Source organism: Anoplopoma fimbria, chromosome 5 (genome assembly GCF_027596085.1).
Source record: "Anoplopoma fimbria isolate UVic2021 breed Golden Eagle Sablefish chromosome 5, Afim_UVic_2022, whole genome shotgun sequence".
Taxonomy (NCBI): Eukaryota; Metazoa; Chordata; class Actinopteri; order Perciformes; family Anoplopomatidae; genus Anoplopoma; species Anoplopoma fimbria.
In genome coordinates, this window is record NC_072453.1 from 11,217,680 (window position 1) to 11,241,514 (window position 23,835).

General features: G+C 37.1%; 1 protein-coding gene across 1 annotated transcript in view; it reads left to right on the forward strand.

The window, feature by feature from the left end:
• Positions 1–23,835, forward strand: part of grid1b (glutamate receptor, ionotropic, delta 1b) — a 428,151-nt gene that overhangs the window by 386,761 nt on the left and 17,555 nt on the right. Inside the window, 6 exon segments of the mRNA XM_054598809.1 lie at positions 1,896–1,997; positions 4,762–4,884; positions 5,858–5,932; positions 6,086–6,431; positions 9,868–10,006; positions 19,143–19,338. Of these exon segments, the coding sequence (XP_054454784.1) occupies positions 1,896–1,997; positions 4,762–4,884; positions 5,858–5,932; positions 6,086–6,431; positions 9,868–10,006; positions 19,143–19,338 (981 nt within the window).

Below are 23,835 nucleotides of genomic sequence, written 5' to 3' on the forward strand. Positions count from 1 at the left end.
AATAAACCCCAGTGTGTTAGTGTTTCCATGGTGACGGGGTGCTCTTTATTGAAAATGACACACATTCTCAGAGCCCGAGCACGAACGCGTTCACGGTGCTATTACATGGACACACTAAGCTCTAATGGGGAGCACCTGGTGACAAAAACAAGCAGCCTAAAACTCAGAGTATAGAGTGCAGCCTGTTGTGACTCCGGTTGGGCAATGAGCTTCAGTCCCTTTTGGTATTAATACAACTTTTTCTGGAGCGCCGCCAAGTGTAAAACCTGTAGAAAGAGAACAAAGTTTCCATCAAATGTCGACTCAGATTTGTTGTCCCGTTTAGTTTGCTCTCAAAAGGCAGTCAATCATTTGAGAATATTGACTGTGTTTAAATTTCTCAAAATAAGATTGTATAAAATATTTATCATATATAATATACTATTAAAATAAAAAAATGAAATGTAGACATTTTTAAGAACACAAACAAAACCCAGCCCGAGTAACATTAATGAGTAAGAGAATTAAAAAGAAATACATTAGACACATGATTTTTATTGTTTGATTGATTTATTTAGCTGGCATGCCCATTACTTCCATGGTAAAAATTACTCTTTTTAGGGTCTGTACAAAGATACTGCATCACAATGTAAAAACAAGTATGTAATTAAAATCCAACCAAAATGGAATAAAAAACAAAGCAAAATACAAACAAAACAGAAAAACTATAAATGTACTGCAAAAAAATACTAGTGAATGCAAGAATAATATAACCTTTAACAAAAAATAATTCACACTCAACGTTCAATCATACAAATGACCCACCTTAAGCAAGTTTCAACACACTAATATGAACTAAATCTAATGGTTTATCAACATGACTATAAGTCCACAACCATGCTATTAGAACTGCTAGGCTATACCTGCTAACACTAATGCTAACTTCTGATGTTTAGCATGGTATAACATTTACCGTCTTAGTTTAGCGTCTTAGCGTGATGACATTTGTGAATTAGGTACAAACATAAAGCCGATGGGAATGTCAGTACTTCTGCAGCTATTTAGAGATAAACCAAAGAATTGGACACATTAAAAGTTGACATGATGACAGCGCTTGATGAAAAGTATTAAAAGTTAGGCATGATAAAGATAGAAATGTTGAGTAAACATTAGGAGACACAAAAAAGTAAAAATGATAAAATGCCAAGGTTAAATTATAACATGATTATGAGAACTTTTGTAATAAATTAGAATATAATAACAGAAGTGAAAAACATGACTCATAACTTCTATTAATTAAGTCTAAATGAAATGTCAGACTTTTGACCCAGCATTAGTCATTTTATTTTCTAGCGTTTCTATAATTCTTTGGTATTTTCGGCTTCATTATGATTAACAGGAAACATTGGAAAAGAGAAAATGGGGTAAATATGCTACAAAAAGTCTTAAACCAGTTTCAAACTCTGACGTTTGTAAGTTATTGGTCATCACCTCTCTGTCACATGCAAAAACATCAGTACGATCCTTTCATATGTGAAAAGGGACATTATATATCTATAATTCGTTTTTTTGTCCTCATTAGGTCATTTTCTTTTTGTGTGTGTGGTTGAAAATGCATTGACTGAAAAACATGCTGGAGGGTGTTGTTGGCATGCTGCACAGATGTCTCTCAATCTAGTCCTGCCTCATTCACCGTGTCTTTGTCCCCGTCTCATTTGCAGCAGCGACCTCGACCACATGAAGTCCAATTAGACGGGTGAATAAATTGTTAGATTGCAGCCTGTGAGTCATGTCGCATTTGCCTAAATTACAGCTGATCTGCCTCTTGCATTCCCCTCTCTGTGTTTCCTGTGAGGACCTCATGTTACTGATGCCTCTGTACATTACACTGTTTACAGTCTGTCTTTTTTCTGCAGCTCGCTACGTGGGACTCAGTTCACGGACTCAACGGCAGTCTGAAGGAGAGTCGGATAGAGAACGGCATGCAGGGAGTCACGGTCAAAGTGGTCACTTTACTGGTAGGTGACATCCGTGTAAAAGTAGATATTCAACAGTAATTAATCATATTTAACTGCCATAACCATCCAGACTGCAATAGTAAAAAAAAAAAACTTATAGTACAAGTAACTACAAACCCAAATATACACTTATGTTGCTGTGCAAAGTTTGTGGGTGATTGCAAATACTTTAAGTCAGTTTCACAAGTTGTTGCATGCCAACATTTTTGCTGCAATGTTAGTGTGGCATAGCATGGAGCAGCAAGCTTATGACATGCAAAGGATAATATAAGATAAGATAAGAGAGACGAAACGAGATGAGACACAATTCATCAAAAATAACGATTTTGTGCTCAAGAGAATAGCTATACATAGCACAAATATACTACTACAATACTATGCATGCGTTAGATGGTAAAATTATATATCCACATACATACTAGATGTATGCTTCTATTTATTTGTAATGAAATAAAATATGAAGCCAATATGGAGAAAAAAAGAAATAAAGAGAGGTGCAACATGCAAATACATTAATGAGTATGAGGAGAGAGGTTACAGTGTTCAAAACTACTACTATGATTAAGCTGCATAGAAAGTTGCATTTGTGGAACCGTACTTTACTTTGTAAAATGCACAAAAAGATGCATGCGACAGAGTTACAAACTAGAAGCAGTAAAATGCACAATATAAATGGAAAATACAAAATAAACTAGGAAGTGACAGACAATATATTTGCATGCCAACATCCAATAATCTACATTTGTGTTTACTGACTGTAGGGACGATAACCTTCACTGTAACATGCATTCTTCACTGATACCTGAGATACTCCACATGCACATATATCGCCAAACTGAAGTTCACAAAATGTCACAAGCCTGCATTAATCAAACGTTGCTCAAACCAAAAATATTGAGGCTACATAGAAAAACCAATAGTCTTTATATTTAAAATGACCAGTGTGTGTCAGCCTCTGTGGAAGTCTTAAAACTCCATGAGTTGCTTCACTCTGTCAATTTAGTTCTTTAAACACAAGTTCAGTTCTTGATATAACAAGAAATAATCTCACACTCCAGAGCACAAAATACACTTCAATAAATCCAGAGGAAAATCCCTCAGTCAATAAAAAAAACAAAAAACAGCTCATATGCCTTGACTTTCTCATGTTCTTCCACCCAAAAGTTTCCCCTGCAACACTTTGATTTTTCTTTATTGAGAGGGCATTGATGCAGCACCTTGGCTTAAGTCCGGTCAGGGTAACTAGTTAAAGAGATAGAAACAGGAGAATGATTTCTAGCCCTGATCCCAGAACAGCAGCTGGTTGTGCTGGTTCAGCACTGTGGAAACGCAGGTCTAACCAAGCGAGACTAATACCTTCACCCTGCGGTTTGATCGCCTGCAGCTGCAACACTTCCAGCTCTGAGTGCTGCCAGCTACCAGCACTGACAGAACACTGACTACTACAGCAGCCATAGACACACACAACTTGTGCACGTAAACAAACATAACATAAAAAACACAAAAAGAAGCTAAAACTCTTAACACTGTTGACACTTAATAGTTGGGTTCTGGTCAAGCAGCAAATCAGAGCTTGGTCACTTACTTTCTGTTGCACCTCTCTGAATACAGACGTGCAAAGTTTACTCTTTCTGTAAAAAGATAAAAGATTAATAAGTTGTTTTTTAAAAAGCATTGCATGTTACAACAGAGAAATAATATGAACCTGATGTAAAGAGCAAAAGCTAATTCATTTGATAAAACCTGCTTACTGCTCTAAACTTTAAACAACAAATCCTCAAAATATTTTCATAAAAACCCCAAGAACTTTGAACTTGGTTTAAACCAATAAAAGATTTTAAAACACAGACCTCAGATATAATGACAATATTATAGAAACTTTAATTTAAAGCCACAGAGAACATATGGATGATGGAGACAATGCATTTAGCTGCATTCTTGACATCATAATAATTTAGTTTATTTTTAGTTTATTTTATTTGTACAATTGAGAAAATATAAAAAACATAACATATATAACTAAAATTACAGTACAGGAAGAGGCAGAAAGCCCACTGGGCTTATTTAAAGCCTCCACCTATATAATATAAAAGAATTCACAATACTATAACGAATACAAAAATAATATACATATGGTATGAAATATTGTTGAAAAAGCATTTTTACAAGATATGATTTATATTAACAATACATTATAAACAACAAAAAAAGAAAGAAAGGAAAAAAACGAGATGTGTCAAGATGTGTGTGTGTGTGTGTGTGTGTGTGTGTGTGTGTGTGTGTGTGTGTGTGTGTGTGTGTGTGTGTGTGTGTGTGTGTGTGAATTATATTATAGCTCTTCCAACTGTAAATGTAATCTCAGTTTATGATGCATAATTGCTTCAGGGATGCATTTATTTATTATCTGAATAACTGCAGATGTGCATTCACGTCTCAGTATGAATAACACTCATTATGAAACACATTTGCCTATTATACACATCATTTAATGCAAAGGCCTGTAGGTACATTGTTAAGAAGATACTTTATGAATTCTAAGCTATTATCTGGCTCTCCATTTGTCTCTTTTGAAAATATTTTGCTGCACATGACCCCGATTTCTCCTCAAATATTGAACAAGTTCACTTTGCTCTCTGAGGTTTTTTTTCTGTACTTGGTTGAAGCTGCAGTTTGTTGAACAGAGTAAAGTAACTGTGTTTTTTTCCTCAGTGCTGAGGCTTTTATCTGTGCTAACACCCCCACCTCTCTCTGTCTGTCTCTGCAGGAGGATCCCTTTGTCATGGTGGCAGAGAACATCCTCGGGCAGCCCAAGAGATATAAAGGCTTCTCCATCGACGTCCTGGACGCTCTCGCCAAAATCCTGGGCTTCAAATATGAGATCTACCAGGTAAGACTGACTGACATGTTCAGGTTTAGTTCAGGTGTAATCAGCCATCTAATTCACACAGACCAGATTAATAAAGGAACTCCATCCTGCTTTGGATTTAACAAGCTTTGGTTGATGATGTTAAATGACACTTCTGTTTCTATTGGTCAGAATTACAGTCTTTGTTAAACTGGTTCTTTGCTGTTTTTAAAATATGATCATTGCATGTTTCACTGTATGAGATTGGTTTAAAAAAATCCTCTTTCTGTCACGTTTGATGCATCAAACTGTGAACACATGTGTGAAGCGTCATTATAAATGTTTAATGAAATGCAAGCAGAGACATCTCATTAACTCATACCATCCATCTGCACTGTATCATGTTGTCATAACCCAGCTTCATATTATCTTTTTACTCTATTCAAACCACGTATGGATTGCAGAACAGGCCGACCAGGCACAGGCCGCCTGGCCTTCATCTCTTTTCATCTTTTTTCTTTTATTGTTTTTATTACTTGTTCACTTATTTATAATACTTATTTTGATCTTTTTTTTTTACTATGTCTCTTGTTTGCACTATACTCTACGCTGCTGTAATCCTGTACATTTCCCCGCTGCGGGACTAATAAAGGATTATTTTATCTTATTTTATCTTACAACATCCAATGGTTCCTGCATACATGCCATATTCTGTCTGGTTGGTTTGTGGGTCGTAGCAGCAGTCACATTGTGAGGATTTGCCCTCTGACACGTCTTTGATGTCCAAAGCTTCTAAGTGGCTGTTGGTGGATGAGTGTGGCATTGTCACAACAGCAGAGATTGTTAAAATGACTCCAGGCGTGTTGAAGCTCAAGTATTCAAAGAATAACTACAGCTTTCATTTTATTTTCTCATGAGGTTGAGCCTTGGTTTTAGGTTGTGTTTTCTTGACGTTTGAAATAAAGTCCTGATCTCTTGACGTGAACTCAATAAACCTTATGAATCTTTCCTCCAGGTGGCAGACAGTAAATATGGATCCCAGCTTCCCAACGGCTCCTGGAACGGCATGATTGGTGACCTCATCAACAAGGTAAAGCTGGAGTTTACTGTTAGTACAAATACACTTTTGTGTTATGTGTTTAAGCTAACATATAGTCATATTTTGTCCCTGCTGGCCACCGAACATGAATACTTGTTATTGATTGGCTAACACCACCAATCATGCCTCTCCCTCCTCCTCCAGAGAGCAGACCTGGCGGTGTCGGCCATCACCATCACACCAGAGAGGGAGAACATTGTGGACTTCAGCAAGCGTTACCTTGACTACAGCGTCGGCATCCTGCTGCGAAAACCTGAAGAAAAGATCAACATCTTCTCTCTGTTCGCGCCCTTTGACCTCGCCGTCTGGGCCTGTATCGCCGCCGCCATCCCCGTGGTGGGAGTGCTCATCTTCCTGCTCAACAGGCTGCAGGCGCTGCGCTCCTCCTCTACCCAGAATGCACCGCCGGGCCAGCCCCCCAATGGCGGCAACGGGTCGGGCACCCTGCACAGCGCCATCTGGATTGTTTACGGCGCGTTCGTTCATCAAGGTGAGAGGAAAGATGGTTATGGCGGGAACCACAAATAAACAGATTTTGCTGTGATTTATTTGTAACGAACGGATCAAAAGGACACTGATTTGTAAAAAGTTTAGATTCCTTCTTTGTCAGGTCGGTCTGCAAGATGGCAAGCAAACAACTTTTAAAATTCTAGTTTTCCAAATGGAGTTATGATCGATCAGTGCTAGGTTATGCTAACGTTGTAGCTGCTGCATCAATACTCAAAATAACATAATATAGGCATGAATAAGGCAGCGATGCTATTGTTTACAAACATACATTTATACAGAAAATGTTTAATCTGGTATCTGCACCAATATGAGGTACTATCGTAGAGTTTGTTTCTCCTTATCTGATTCAACGTCAGTATATCAGACACGACAGGAGGAGAATCTAAACACAGTGTTACATGAAAACTTTACATGAAACTGAGCAACTCGGTTTATTATTATTATTGCTCCTCGTGTAAAATTGGCAAAAAAAAAGATATATTAAAAATCAACAAATTTGAATGGAATCTGCATCACTGGACTAATATGTTTGGTGAACTTTGACCAGCAAGTTTGCACAGTTGACCAAACAACAATGAAATTAATGATAACATTCCTCTGCAACTAAGGTGATCATTTGCTTCCATGTTAGTCTGATATTGAAGCTTTGAGTGGCCTCATTGAACACCGGGACTGTTCATAGTTCAGATCACACGTGTCTGGTTTTTTAAATGTTCTCACGGTGTAGCAGCTCAGTGTTTGGTTGAAACCAATCAGGGCTGATCGCAGCAAAGAGAAGATTATCTGCCTTGTAAAGGCGGATTTCAATTTGATTTTGGGGGGGGTTTAATTTGGAGTCGTTTCACGGATTACACAGCAACAGAAGAGAGGGAAACAATAATCACAGGAAGATTTGTATTCCGTCTGAAATATTTAGCAGAGAGGCAGAAACTTGAAAGTGCTTAAATGAATTAGAGGGAGGATTATATTACACAGAGCTCCAGGAAATGAAACAGTGAGGTAATAAACGTAGGTTTCTCTGTGTGGGAAGGTTTGTAGATCCACTTCTTTGTTCAAACACGTCTCCTACAAAACTACCTACTCATACAACTAAACTGCATTATCAGGGAATGTTTCGAGGGAAAAATATTTCTTCAACAAAAACTCAATAAAACAATTATTATTATGTTAAGGCTTTAACGTACATGGTTCACAAACAGAAGTCTCTTGTGTTTTCCTTCAAAGCATAATTCACAATGCAGTTTGGCTGTGTGGGAATCAGAATCAGCTTTATTGTCCAAGTATGCATACACAAGTATATATATGAACATAAAAGAAAACAGTGACAATGAAATGGAGATAATAGTGCAATGATGCAGAGTGCAAAGATGCTTGAAATGTTATTTCTAGGAGACAGAAATGCTTTTTGCAGTTAAAGCTTTTGATAAATGCAACACAAACACAGTAAGACATTTCCGGATTAAACATAACAGTGCAGCAAAGTGGCCTTTAAATGAGGAGTGATGGCCAATTCAGAAGCTGACACTCATATTTGTTCTTCTGTAATTGTGACTGACATAATATATTCTCTAACAAGTAACCCCAAAGTCGTCCTTAAACGTTATTCTAGTCCAAACATTGAAATAAGGCCAAACCAAATGCCCACAATTTCAAAACAATACCCCCTATCTCCTCTAAATGTATCCACGTCTTCAAAATGTCTTGCTGGAAAGATATTGTAAAAAATCATGAAAGAAAGGTTTTTATTTTATTTTGTTATTTCTTCTTTTCCAAAATAATCTAATTTAACAAAAAGGTCCTCCTTTTTCAAGCTGTCCTTGCCTTCCAGAAGGGGCTCGCTTTCCAAAAATGTCCTCAATTTCATTTAAAAAAAATATCTTGACTTTCCCAAAAATCTCACGAACAAAAATGTCTTACTACTTTTCTAAAAAAATGTTGTCTCTCTGAATAGCCGAATGTTCTCACCTCGCCCTCCAAAATGTCCTCCTGCAAGACCTTTAATGTTGACGAGGACAAGTTGACTATGATCAATGTAAAATAGTCTTTAGAAATTTCCCCAAAACTGTCCTCACTTCCAAAAATGTCCTTACTAAATAGAACTGTCCTCATTTTTCAAAAAATGTCATTAGTTTCTCAAATTGTCCTCCCTTTTCAAAAGTGTCCTCCCTTTTCAAAAGTGTCCTTAATCTCAAGGTCTACAACTTAACCGTCCTCTCATAGGTAGAAGAACAAGAACACACACACAGTGAAACATGCCTGTTCACGTCCACACACACACATACACACGGATACACACATCCCAGCGTCAACACACACACACACACACACTTTCCCAGCAGAGGCACCCAGCTGCATCTACTATGGTCTGGCTGGTTGCCTGGGAAACCTTTTAGGCCTAACGGGTTGTGATTAGATGCGGCCGCTCTGCTCGCTGTGATAAAGCATCGCTCTCACCTGCTGTTTGAATCCGGCGGCAGGTGGACTTGTGGTCACATGTAACGGAGAGGTCACAGGTTTGATCCCCACTGCATGTGTCCTCTAACACCTGAGTGTTCTGAAGCTGGACTCTCAACATGTAGCAGCTCTGAGATCAGTTTGAAAACACTTGTTAGTCCCTGAGTAACGACCTGGATGTACTTGTCCTCTGTGTGTGTTCCTTAATAAAAAATAATAAATCAGTATAATTTATCTTACTTCTCTATATTCATGAATGAGTTTAAAATGAAGATGCACGAACACTAAGTCTAGTCGATGCATGATTCAAAACCTGCCTAGAATTGAGATTTTTCTTTCCTCAAATACAAAATAAATGATATTCCACAGGATGAAGGGAGACCCGTTCGAAATACATACTTCACTTTTCCACAATGGTCATAAAAATGACTACCAATAATATAGAAGAATATACATATGCACTGTTGGGATAAATGTTTAAAATGCATCTTCAAGAATATATTTAATATAATGAAAGACTTGTTAAAGTACATTTTCTAGCTAATACTACTGTCCTTGACGTTTCTTATTTGTTGGTAAAACATTTTTTATCCTCAATTAAAGTCTACATGATTAGTTTACTAATATTTTCATCCCAGAGAAAAGTTTAAATATTAGTAACATTACAGTTCTATTTTTATTTGAGAGAAAAACAGTAAGTCTTTGTGGTATACAAACAATGATTAGGTAATTGAATGTGTACAGAAAGGTCCACTGCAGTATATGTCGGTCCCCTCGTTGATAGGTAAACATCACTCAAGAATGCAAGTCCCCTCTTGGCATAAAAAAAAAGTGTTTAGTGAAAATCTGGTTAAAAAAGTATATTCTTTTCTATTTTTTCTGTTTTGCAAAATGACTAGAAACAGGGTCCACGATCGGTTGATAGTCCACTCTTGGTAATGTAGGACTGTGTGTGTGTGTAGGTGGTGAAGGTATTGTCGGCTCGGTGGCTCTGAGGATCGTCATGGGCAGCTGGTGGCTCTTCACGCTCATCGTGTGTTCGTCGTACACCGCCAACCTGGCAGCATACCTCACCGTGTCACGCATGGACCACGCTATACGGTAAGGTTCACACACACACACACACACACACACACACACACACACGTTTATATGAATCAACTCACCCTGACAGTAACAGTTTACTGCGTTTCTGCTACGAGGGATGTGAACACATATGAATACGTTACTCAGAAAGGAACAGTTGATTCTCTCTGAACGGCTTTTGAATTGTTTCACTAATATTTTTTGTTTCCCACTCGATTACTTTTTGTTTCAAACTCCACATCTTGTCATAACTCTGGAGTTTTTAGAGTTGATCAAGATCTCTGATATGCATCGAGGAATGCGTTCATGTACATTTCACATCCTAGTTGAAACTCTAGAATTCAGTACCTCTTGGTACAGAAACCAATATTTTAATATTTCTGCCCTTTTCTGTTTGTATTATCTTGATATTAAACATAATTATATCTTAATCTTTTAAATAGGCCCGTAGGCCATCAGCAAAAAACAATATTTTAACATGTCTGCTCTTTTCTGTTTGTTACATCTTAATATTAAACAGATTTGCATCTAAATCTTTTAAATGTGCCCTTAAGCCATGAACAGAAGCCAATATGTGGGAATTTTTGCCTGTTTTAACTTATTTACAGATTTACAAATAACATTATAACTTAATAATTAACCACTGAGGCCATGCACTGTATCAGAGTTTTAAAGGGATTGCAGTAATTTTAATTAAATTAAAGAGCAGCAGAGAAGTGTTTGTGTATTGTTCTAAACGGATTGCAGCTGCGTGCAGCACTATTGCCCTCGGGGACAATAAAGTATATCTTATCTTGTAATACATGGGAACACCAATAAACTACTGTAATGTTAAATGTTAAACTGTTTATCAGAGTTGCATAGTTATTGTGATAGAACATACATTTTCTATTGTACATGGGGCTTTCTGGTCCAGAAACACAGATTTTCTTGCAGTATAATTGGTTGAAAACAACATATTTACTATAGTTTTGCCTGTGATTCCTTATATTGCACTGCATATGACCCACAATCATAAAAGTTTGGCTACCACTGCAGGAGCACAGAAACAACCATGTTTAGGATGTATTAGCATTAGCGTTAGCATTAAAACTAATCGTCCACATGAAGCAGACTCGTCTTCAACTCAAAATGGCCGCCACTCCACAGCAGCACGGCGTTAATGGCTCACTCAACCTTTAGGAGTTTCTCACACATTTGGCTGATTATTAATCTTAAGGAGGCCCCTAATAAAAATTGATGCCCTCAAATCACCTCAAGAGAAAAAAGCTGCAAATCATCTGTAATTTAACAAAACCCCTCGAGTGGCGGCTGTGAAGTGGAAGAAGTTGAGCTAAAGTAGTTATAGATTTAGAGGGTGGACAGATAAGCTTTAAAAAAAAAAAGCCCTCAGCGTGAATATTTCTCCATAAAGAAATTACACCAAAACTTCTGAGTACAAGTATTTAATGCATGTGAAAAACTCTCAGTCTTGTTAACATTTAACCCTCCTGTTGTTGGCGGATAACCCACTGACCTTAGCTTTGAAATCTGTGGGAAGCTGTGGTTTAATCTGCAACTCTCAGAATAGAGAGGGAGAAGTTTTGCAATGGTCCATAATTTAAACAAGATTTGTATTTCATTTTCAGCCTCATACATTCTGATTACCTTGTGTATAAAAGTATATGAATTAAGTAGGATTTGGTATACAATTTGTGTTTCAAGAGAACCAAATGTGCATTAATCCGCCGCTAAAAATAGTCCCCAACAAGTCCAGCATTTCTGCCTCGTCGAGAGAAGAATGAACGTCAGTCAGACGTCCAATCAGCAGCTCTCGTTGCAGTATACCTCCTGACCCTGAACCAGTTCAGATGGACTGTAATTTGATGTTCCAGCACACGGTGATAAACACAGACCTGGAATGAGTCGTGTTTTACAGGATGAAAAGCTAGAATTTCACAAAATAACATACCGGAAAAAGAAAGAAAAGTTGTCAGACAGAGTTCAGATTAATGTTGACGTTGTGAAACAGTTCCTGCATGGGTCTCCACACTGTAAACAGATCAATTTATTGACCAGAGATGTTTTTTAATAATCTGTTTGCTGGAGTTTGATCCTAATGAGCACAACACCATTAACGACGTTTGGCAACTTGCACATTTAGCTTCCCACCTTTTTACTTCATTCACGACCTCAGCTGTCGAAATTACAAATGTCTTACATTTTGTATCTTCTTTTAATGAAACAAACACGGGACTTTCAACCAGGAGAAGGGTGGTTGTGTCCGAAATTGTTGTCCAGTTATTATGACTTTACGTTGGTGATGTTTGTGTTTTCTATTCTGTACTATGTTCAGTTGTTTACATTCTTATTTTAAGCCAAACCATGATGTTCTGCTTAAAGCTAACTAAGTAGTTTCAGTGCCTAAGTGCAGCACCATAGTTTGATGCGCTAAATTCCTTCTATAATGGATAAAGCTTGGTAAAAAAACTAGATCCTACAAAATCCCATAATGCATCTAACCAGCATCTTTTGTTGGGATATGTTCAGACAGAACAGTGTGTGTGTTATTTTCCTAGCTTCTCTGTATGATACAGATAAACAAAACATTGAGTTTAAACATTTTCGACCATCCTGGACCCTTTGTTTTCATGTGTATCTATTCACATCTTTCCATTGACTTTATCTGCTATAAGAAAAAAAATAGTTTCTCTGTCTGAACCTTTAGGCTGAGCTAGCCCAGCTTGTGTCCACTTTGACTGATGGGTAGCTTATTCACTTCTTTATTTTTGAAGCTCTTTATTACTCATAAATATTCCAGCATAATAGTAATGTCCATTCATCAAACACCTCAAGGTTTTGAGGTGTAAGTGGTGTCAACAGTCCAAAACAAGCATTTTCACCTTTTTGTTTCATCCGTAAACAAAACCAAAAGAGTGGCAGGACATCCACGTCTGAGCCGTGTTTTAATCCTGTGATTCAACCATCATCACCCACCTGTGAGTGTGTGTTTGTGTGTGTGTGGCCAGCTGGATTACCTGAAGCTCTGCTTAGATTTCATGTTCAAAGAACCCAAAATCTCTATTTTCAGTCCAGACTGGAACAAACAGGCCTCACAGGCCAAACAACAAGTGTCTGATGGTCTGTTTTTCATTCATATTTCAGCGCAAATATTGTCCATTATGTGGCTTTAAAAGTCGTTACATCCGAGGACTGGACAAAAAAATGGCCCAAAAAATATGTCACACAAAACAACAAAAATGTTCCCTGCTTTATGTTTTAGGTTTTGAGCTCCAGCAGTGATGAAGAAAAGTAAAGGGTTGGTGTTCTTGGTGTGGACTTTGAAGGATGGCAGTGTGATAGAGATCAGATTATAAAGTTAATATGTCTTTACGTGACCACAGATCTAAGGCTACATTCACATTATCAGTTTCCGTTTTGAAACGCATATCTTTTGCTAAGTTTACCCCCAGGGTCCACACTACATCGGTGTTTAAAAACGCTATTAATACTGAGGAAGCAGCTGTTATTGGAGCGATAAGGGAATGACTTGTCTAGCGGCATTATCAGCCCTACGGAGAAGACGTTTGAAGTAGCGGTTTGAGGTTTTGAGGAGGGTGATGGACACAAAACTGAGGACTTTACTTTTCTTATAAATACTTATTTTGTTCTGCCCAACTATTGTGACGTTCACAAAGAAACTCTTAACAAACAAAAGCATAAATGCGTTCCAGTAAGACAGGGACTTCAGCAACCAGCAGAGCTACGAGTGAGAACAGACAACAACGAAACCGAGGAAACGAGTGACAGGTGTTGACCAAATTTTTAAACCCATAATCTAGTAACTTTGATATATATAAATATATTAATCGGTTGGTTTTATGTCAGCTCAAGGACAGCAGAAGTCATGTTTTTCTTTGTGGGATTCCATCGTTTTATTAAAATCAGTACAGTTAAACTAACTGTTTTAGTGCTGTTTTTCCTCACATTGTTAAAAGTCAGGCGTTTTACTTCACTCTGGTATTAAATGCAGTCATCTATTTAAATGTGTCTTATAAAGTAGAAAAGTAATGCATTTCTCTTAGGATTGAACGCACGAGCAAACACTTGTCATACCTCAACTGAAAAATGCGTAGCGCAGGTACATCGTCGTGTTTTTGCCAATTTGTCTTGTGTATGAATAAATAATGTTATCTCCCATTTCCCATCTAAAAGTACGCAGCAGTCAGTTCACCTCCATGCTCCTCTCTCTTTTCTCCTCTAAAAAATCAAATCCAAGCTGACATTTTCATCAGCAAATCCCCGGCACGTTACCTCCGTGAAGGGCGATTTCATTCGAGAGGGAGTAAATGCTAAGAATCGGCTTTTATAGACATTCAATGAATGCTGAAGTGGAGATTTGCATGTGATGTAGACTTCTTTAAAGCCTCCTCAGAAGGCAGGGAATCATCTTCCTCCTGACTGACTGCCATCTACGCCGCATGATGTTGCTCTTCCCTGTGTGAAGCCTGTCATTACTGCAATATAACACTCCATCAGAGAGCTGAATGGAGAATGTTCTGTCTGCAGTAGAGACGCTATTCTTCCGTATTTACCGCAATAATGGAAGGTTTTATGAATCATGATATCCAGCTATTACACTGTAAAGAATCAGGCTGATTGACGCATTGGAAATGGTTTCATAGGACGCACGGTATTAATGTATATAATTGTTCATTGTTATGAACATGGAACATGTCATGGAATAAATACTGCTGATAATTCCATGAATACTGGATGAATACTTAATGCTGCCATTAATGGGTTCTAGTTTAACTGAAATGTTCAGGGTTTCAAGGATTTATTGTCATTATGGATGCACAGGGATGCACAAGGAAATCCAGTGGTAGCCCATCTGTAACACAACAAACACAAACAAAACAAAACAAAAAACAAAAACAGGGCAAACAAATCCTAACAATGGCCAGGCATTATCACTTACAAATTAAAAAAAATTGGGATAAATATCCGGACATTAATACATCCAACAAATTTTTTTTACAGGAGGAATATAAAATGATATGGTCATCAAATTAGTTTAACCCTTAAAATCCCTTGTCTTCAAAGTGTCTTACTGTATAATATAAAATGTTATGAATCATCCTGTTTTAATGCCAGTACTGTTATACTTTACTTTAAATTCAACAAGTCCAACTAATCTTCAATTGTTCAAGAGGGAAATAAGGAAATGTAGGATAAGAATTGTCGGAAATAGGATCTGTAAAGTTTTTGTCACAACAATTATAAACATTGTCAAGTGAGCAGAGCGGCAAATATTATCTGAAGGTAAATAGTTCTCATCTATTTAACAAAAAATGAATATGTATATATATATATATTTATATTTTATATATATATATATAAATAAATGTAAATATGAAACATCATTATAACATTTTAAAGCCTGTTTTTATCGCTGCCTTGACTCTGATGTCTGTTACAGCCAGGAAACACTTCATGTGTGTGTGTACGTATAATAGTCCAATCTCTGAAGGACTGTACTTTTTTTGAGAGCAGCCACTTTCCGTCACCATTTTTGTGCGACTTGATGCTTTTCAAACTCTAGTGTTTCCTCTTTTTGCTCAGTTCATTTGAAAACAACGTCATTTGGTCTCAAGTGGTTCAAAATAACAGCAGACCTTACAAAAAAAAAGAAATACCTCGACCACCGCCTGCAGAGAGGAGAGAGGAAATAGAAACAAGCGGGAGGACTGAGAACAAGAGGGACGGATAAAGATTTATATAAAGATATATATAAAAAAACACACCGGAAATCTGTGTCTTAAACAAGAAATTTGGTAAATTTATGTGTGTCTTTATTCTAGAAGAGAGCTACTTTTAGTTAACTTTATTTCAACGAATCAACTACAAAGCAATGCCCCAAAAACACAAGGGATTGTGGGTAAGTTCTCTCAGGCTCTCAGACTTCTCTCTGTTTTTTCTGAGCATCAGAACTAACATTCAAATATTGATCTGTAATGATTCGTTTGAATCTGTTTCAGTTGCAGATTTCACCGGTCCGTCACAAGGATTAATAATAAATCATATTAAATTTGAAACAATTACATTTGAAACAAATATGTTGTTTAAGGCAAATATTTTAAACACCATTTGTTAATGTGAATACATTGATTTTTAGTTGATTTAAAATAGGAACCTCTATTGTCGTATAATAGAATAGTTTGTTTCAAGCTCATACGTCTGTAGCAGATAAATGTAATTTTTAAATTGGAGCTTTTATTCATGTTCATTCACAAATAAACAAGCTGCAGAACCAATGCCAAGAAATAAAGAAATTATGAATAAAAACAATATTCATTTCAAATCTGTAAAAAAAAAAAACGAGTCACGTAAATGTGCGCCTGCAGATTTAACATGTATGAAGCCAATTCCATTAAGATAAATTGCTCAACTGTTAATGATGATTATTAAATGAAGGTGTCGCATCGTATAGTTGTCCCCCACCCCTCCCCTAAAACCGAGGGAGACACACAGACTGGATTACATTCCATACATCCACTCTCTGCAAAAGAAATCCAATTAGACTTCATCTCTAACCTCCACCAGCGCAGCAATTATCCAATTAAAACTCAGCCTTTATTAACCTTCCAGTCGAGGCCGGTCTGACAGCAGCACGTCTGTGTTCATTCAGTCCAACATGCACGATAAACACGGCCCCGAAATGAATATGAGCATTTAGAGAAAATCCAATTCCAACACATTAAGCATCATGTGACTGATTTAGCCTGCCACACTGAGAGAACAGGATGTTTGTTATGTGTCTTACATTTCCAGTCAGTGAACAAACCTCCTCAGTTTTAAGCTGCGTGTTGAGGTCTTCAGTGGACCTGAACCTCCAGCTAGAACTAGACCTCCCACTGATAGAACCAGACTCCCTGACGCTTCCCATCAGTTTGTCCAAACAGGAGGCCGAGAAACAGCTGCTGCACTAATGCATCATGTCTCACCTGTCGTTATAATATATAGCTTGTTAGTGGAACCACATGTTCAGTCGGTGCTCATCACACTTTAGTGAGACACACTCACTTTATTCATACTGTTGTTGGTTGTCATTTATAGCAATGTTACCTCCTGATTTTGATTATTTATGTCAGTTTGGAAGTTTTCTTGAACACATTAAGCCTTCAAATGTATTATATTAGATTAGATTATATATATTTGAACATAATCTATGAATTATCAAATATTTTAAAAAGTGAATATTATTCATTGAGTGAATCTTTTCATGAAAAAAAGAATAAATTATATATTAATTGGATGATTGAATCTTTTATAAACACTGTTTTACAGATTCTGTAAATTTGATCAGTCGTCTTTGACGTTTTAAACATGAAATTCAAGTGAGCTTGATGGGAAATCTGTTTTCTATAAAGAAATTACAGTTTGTAACTAAAATATACATTTTGATTCTAGTTTCTGTCCCTACAGGTGTACACAGCTTATTTTCTCCTGTCCAAATCATCAAAAATAAGAAGTGACATAAATATCCCAAAAAAACAGATTTCAATTTCAGTATCATGTGGTTTTATTTTAGACAGAATCAATGCCATAAATCATCCCGCTATAATATTTTCTCTAGACTGTACATAATCTCAAAAACTACAAGCATGCCACATGAAGTTATATTCAATTTTACCCACAGACATTGTTTTATTTCTCCAAAAATTATGATTTATACACATTCAAACACAAAAACAAGTTCTGTCCAGAATGATTTAAATCCTGAAAACACAAACAAGCCATCAAAGACATTTCCATAAACCTCCATAAATTACTGTCAGTTAATAAAGACCACTCTCCATACTAAACATGTAAGTTTCATGATGCAGTTTTAAAATTCACTTATATATTTTCAGAGTGAGTTTCAAATAAATATTTAGTTATTTTCACGTCTTCTTTTGTTTATTAGAAAATCAATATTCTCCCCGGTGTTTGTTTTGATGAAATGCTGCTATTGTTCTTTCTTATTAAAATAAAATCAACTCTGTGTTGTTCAAACATCTCGAGGCAGCTGGAGAAAATAATCGGTTGGTCTCGTGGGAGTTGTTGATTAAAAACTGGTCTCCAACCTCTTCAGTGTTTCGCAGGCTTTAAAACGACTGTTGTTCAAAACAAGCACTACCTGAAATCAGTTTACTGTCATATCTGTTCTCTGAAGAAAAGAGCTATGAAATATATTCAATTTACAGCTTACACAAATTTAAGACTAAATAAATAGATAAGTATAACTGACAGAAAATATAACTGAACAGTAAATTAAATTAAATCTGAAGCTTTGTGATTTTGTCTTTAAATACACAGAAAAACTCACAGCTCACCACTAATGGGTATAGGAGGAGAGCTAGTTACATTACTAACAGCTAACTAACGGAGGTTCAGTTCAGTTACATTATGATGCGTTCAGGCTCTGTTCAGTGAAAATGAGTATTGGTTGAAGGTAAATTACAACGTTATCATGATGTGTTCACATGTAATCTGTTAAATGTAGTGTTGGTGATAAACTAGAATAAATCCAGTAGTTTGAAGGAGATGTTTTCACATTAATATAAAATAGATATTAGAGATGAATTATGAGCACACTAGCTTTAAACAGATTATAATTCATCATTAATACTAATAATCACTAGATTTGTGTTAATCCATAAAAATACAATCTTTTATTTCCTTATCATTTAAATTGTGTTTTTATGAAGAAAAAAACACTATAAATGACTATATCAAAATAAAAGGATAACGTTTAGAATTTTCAATGCTTTACTGACTTCAGAGTGTTGAAATGATTGTTCAGACAAATGGTTCCTTGTAGACCAGCTGCTATAATCAAACAACAAAAGGATCTGTATCTGACAATATGGATCATCATTGATTAATAAGTATCAGCAAAAACATGATCATGTATTTCTTAAAGCTATATTTGCTCCCTTTTTCTTTGTGCTGATCAGAACTGTTTTATGATCTGTTGCAGCACTACTTCAAACACAGACGCTAAAATTGACATTTCAACTAATCAGAAGTTAAAAATGATCACAATGATGACTGAGATGTCCGGACTCAAAGACAACAGTTTAAGACAACACCTTTTGACTCATGTATTTTGCTTCATGTCCTCCAGGTCGTTCCAGGACTTGGCGCGGCAGATGGACGTGGACTACGGCACCGTGAGGGACTCGGCAGTCTACGACTACTTCAGGAACAAAGGCACCAACCCTCTGGAACAGGACAGCACCTACGCAGAGCTGTGGAGGACCATCAGCAAGAACGACGGCATGGACTACTCCGTGTCCAGCCCATCTGAGGGCATACGCAAGGTACAACGCTCTGTGTTTGTGTGTGTTTGTGTGTATTGGTAATGTCCTGCTAAACCAGGGTGGTCCTCATAATCAAGGGTCTTGCCAGGTTTGTGTGTGTGTACTGGTAATGTCCTGCTAAACCAAGGGGGTCCTCATAAGTCATCATTATGTCAGGATCCGCCATGTCCCTACAATCCTTTGGAATGTCAGGTCTTCAAATTTCCAGACTCTTTCAGTCTCAATGTTTAGAAATTAATTCCGAACATTGAGATTTGTTCTCTATATCATAAGGACCAGTTTAATAGTTCTTATCTTTCTCTACGACAAAGAGAAAGGTGGGTCCCCATATACCAGGGATTGAACTGGAATGGGAAAAAAGTCCTGATAAACCGCCCGTGCCTGTATAGGTCTGTGTTTGAGTGAAATGAGATAGTGTTTTGACCAGTATTAATCAATAAGCATTACTTTTGTTAATAGCATCAGTTCAAATGTACCCGAAAAGTACCAAAAAAAGTTAAATCAATAAATCAAACTATGACATCATTCAATAAACAAACATGGACGTTTGTTTACAAAAGAAAAACGACAAAAATGGAGCATCAACAGGGAGAGATTTCAAAACAACACACACACACGTACTTCGTAATCCTCTCGTTTGAGAGTCTGAATCATGTCTGAGTTGTGAGTTAATGAGCCGGTCTGTCAGTCACAAGTGTGTGATATGAAGTGTTTTCACTGATTTAAGGCGATTTCACAGGCTGATTAAGTGTGTGTACATAGAGCTGTATTGTCAGTAAACACACACATACACACACACGCTCCTGTTTTATTCACAGCGGGCAAACACACAAAGACACTCCTCTGTTTACCCATTACTTAATTGCAACAGCAGTGTCACAATACACCGATTAGTGAGGCAGTGTCGCAGTGTGTTTGTGTGTGTGTGTGTTTTGCTGCTGTACATTATTATGCTCATAGATCTCCCAAAGAGCCAATGACAAATTAGCGTCGGATACGAATCGGCTCGGAGCGCATTCATTATTCAGCCATTTGCATACCCTCCCTGTGTTCTTTGACGTATCCTCCTCGCACTAAACCCCAAAAACTGTTACGCAAACGTACATTTTAATCAGTTTTACTGCTACTGTCGAGGGCTTTTTCCAACACAGAGCCGCTCAGCTGGCCCCCCGATCCTCCAACTCACTCACATCCAGAGAGTTGAGCTGCACTGAGGACACTTTCTGCTCATAAAACTCAGAGTTACTGTTCAGATGAGCACAAAAGAAAATAGGGAGCAAATATAACCGATAATAATTGCCAATCAATGATTATCCATATTGTAAGATACAGATACATTTCAATGCTCTGAAGTCAGTCAACCATCAAAAATACTAAATGTTATATTTTTACTTTGTTATAGTAATTTATAGTGGGTTTTTTCTTCATAAAAACACATAATTCAAATGATAAGGAAATAAAAGATTGAATTATTATGGATTGAAACAAATCTAGTCATTATAAATGTTAATGATGTATTATAATCTGCTTAGAGGTAGTGTTGGGAAGTTAAACAGCTCATAATTCATCTCTAATATCTATTTTATATTAATCTCAAAACATTTCCTTCAAACTACTGGATTTATTGTAGTTTATCACCAACACTGCATTTTACAGATTACATGTGAACACACACATGATAACGTTATAATTTACCTTCATCCAATATTCATTTTCACTGAACAGAGCCTGAACGCATCATCATGTAACTGAACTGAACCTCTGTTCGTTAGCAATGCTGCTAACGTTACTAGCTCTCCTCCTGTTATCCGTTAGCGGTGCTGCTAACGTTACTAGCTCTCCTCCTGTTATCCGTTAGCGGTGCTGCTAACGTTACTAGCTCTCCTCCTGTTGATTTAAACACAGATTGGTTGTTTACAATGTAACATTATCAGAGATCAGAGACTAGAAAAGCATAAATGATGTCCTGATCTCATATTTTACTGAATATTGGAGGATAACGATCGTCAGTAAAACTTTATTTCACACTGTGATGGTTAACGGTAAACTGTGGAATTAATCCGTCTAAATCACGAATCAACAACGGTCCTTTAAACCACTAGTTTTTGAGCATCTTTATCACTTAGAGTAGTGTGCAGATAGAGTCAGATATGGAAGCAGCTGTTTAAATGTAACATCAGCCACACCGAAGGTATTGTCTTCATGATGCAATCGCCTTCTGCTTCCTTTACTCCAGAGATACACATGTACAATAATAAAATGAGCTGGTGCACACTGCAGAAACAACAGGATATAATTCTGCAAAACCCCAGCATACATTCAGTGTTTTTTTTGTTTTTTTTAAATTGCCTGCTTTCTACAGAATCTGCACATGGTAACTATGGTAACGGTTATGGTCAGAGAAAGAAGGTGGTTATGATAATGTTAGTTGGAAGCCTGAGAGCTCTGGCTTCCTGTAAGCTCATCCACCAGTTTGAATATGAGCGTTGGCCGTAAATCATGAGGAGTAGAATCCAAAGTGCACGTAACTTCTAAAAAAAAGCATGTCTTTAATGTGAAATTACTTCATCTAATAATTTTGAGAATAATCCCAGTTTCTTGGCTTTTATTTTCACACTTTTTCCTCATTGTGTCTATCATTAATAATGATATAATCGTATCCACAAAGTTCATGTTTGAGATCTGTGTTTAAACAACGAACAGACTGATTAGAAAACGTATTTGTAAGAGAAAACATAGCCAACAGTGATGGCAATTCACGATTTGACCCTCTGTGCTTGCTGTAGTTGTGTACACAGGTTTCATTTCAGGTGTCTTCGCTTTCACTTTGACCTCACGATAAAAAATAGACAAACTTTTGCTTCTTGACCCACCAAAATGTTCGATGAGTGACAAGACCTTGTTCCCAGATCTCAGATATTCACATGTTGATGTTTTTTCTAACTCATGAATTATTGACGAACAAAAGACTTTATCCAGAATTTCCCTGTAGGAGTATTTTTGCCACAGTGACTTTCTAACAAAAACATGATATTTTTCGTTTGCTTCAAGCCATTAATTGTAAATCTGTTGAGTGGAGAATTTTATTCAAGATGCAGCATATTTTTCTTTTTGGAATGTCTCAATTCCTGAAATTTACCACCAAATTCTTAAATAAGTGTCTTCAGATGTCTCCTTAAGTAACAAGTTACTTGTTTTAAGACCAACTGAATTTGGAGGTTTCTGTCTACGTGAGTTGCACTCTTTACAGAGCGTCACTGACTGTAGAGTGTTCTGTTTGTCTCCTTTGATTCATAAAAGTATTTTATTCCGACTGATTGCTGCTCTGCTCTCAGCATCCCAGCCTGTCGTCATGTAGCTTAGCATCCACTCCGGGGCCAACGCTGCACTGCTTTTTATCCTAGAGTTACCTGAAGAGACAGAAAAAAAACACTCTCTCTCCTCACATGATGAGAGGTAAACAAAAAGAGCCCACAGAGTCTAACAGCAGCACGCTAGGTGCAATCAGAGCATTAGAGAGACGCAACCAGGTAATTAGGTTTAAACGGCATGAACAGATCCAAAGACTGAAGTCTCCCTGTTAACATACAAGGACGAGAAGAGAGCACTTTGTTCGTGTGTGTGTGTGTGTGTGTGTGTGGATACAATTAGCAGTGACAGCGAGCAGGTTGAAGTGCTGACACAGTGAAATCACCCACGTCCTCATCCACTTACTCTGCACCTCGCTGATGCTTTTATATCTGCGTTATTGTCACCTCCTCCTCACCCACCGAAAGGAGGACGCACCTCCTCTTCACACAGCTCGTGTTAAAGTACAAATACAACATGTATACAGCAATTTGAGCATAAATAACAATGAAGTAAAACTGAAATGACAAGGCAGTATTATGCAGTTGATTCTCAAAAGTTTACTTTGAAATGTAGTGAATTCTTCCGTAGCAGTGCTTTTATTTTGAAGATCTGTTTCCAGCTTCCCAGTGGCCCCACGCATCAAGCAATTCACTCTACGTGGACGTGTTTATTGTGCGAGTGGAGCAGGAAGTCAGGTCACATGATGTAATATAAAGAGCATCAAAGTGGAAGGATGTGCCAGAAAAAAATCATGTCAATTAAAGTTTAAAATCAATTAGTCTTTCTGTTCACCAAAATCAAGATTTATTCAGTTTCAGTGATCTAAAATAAAATAATCTAATTAAAAAAATCTGAAAGCAACAAATTTGAGGATTTTATTCGATATTGATGAGTGAAAAATCACAATAACAATAGTCAGTTTTCTTTTGTTTCCTGTCAGCAGAGCTTCTCTGATTGGCAGCCACACAGGAGGAGACTGACAATTAGAGCTGATTGGCCGGTTTTAAACAAGTCCAGTGTTTCCATAGAAACAAGAGAGGTGATTTCATAGTCAGTGAGTCTGAATAGTTTATAAAACCTTTATTTATTCAGGATAGTCCCGGTGAGATTTTAAAACCTCTTTCCCGAGGGAGTCCTGTCCATATG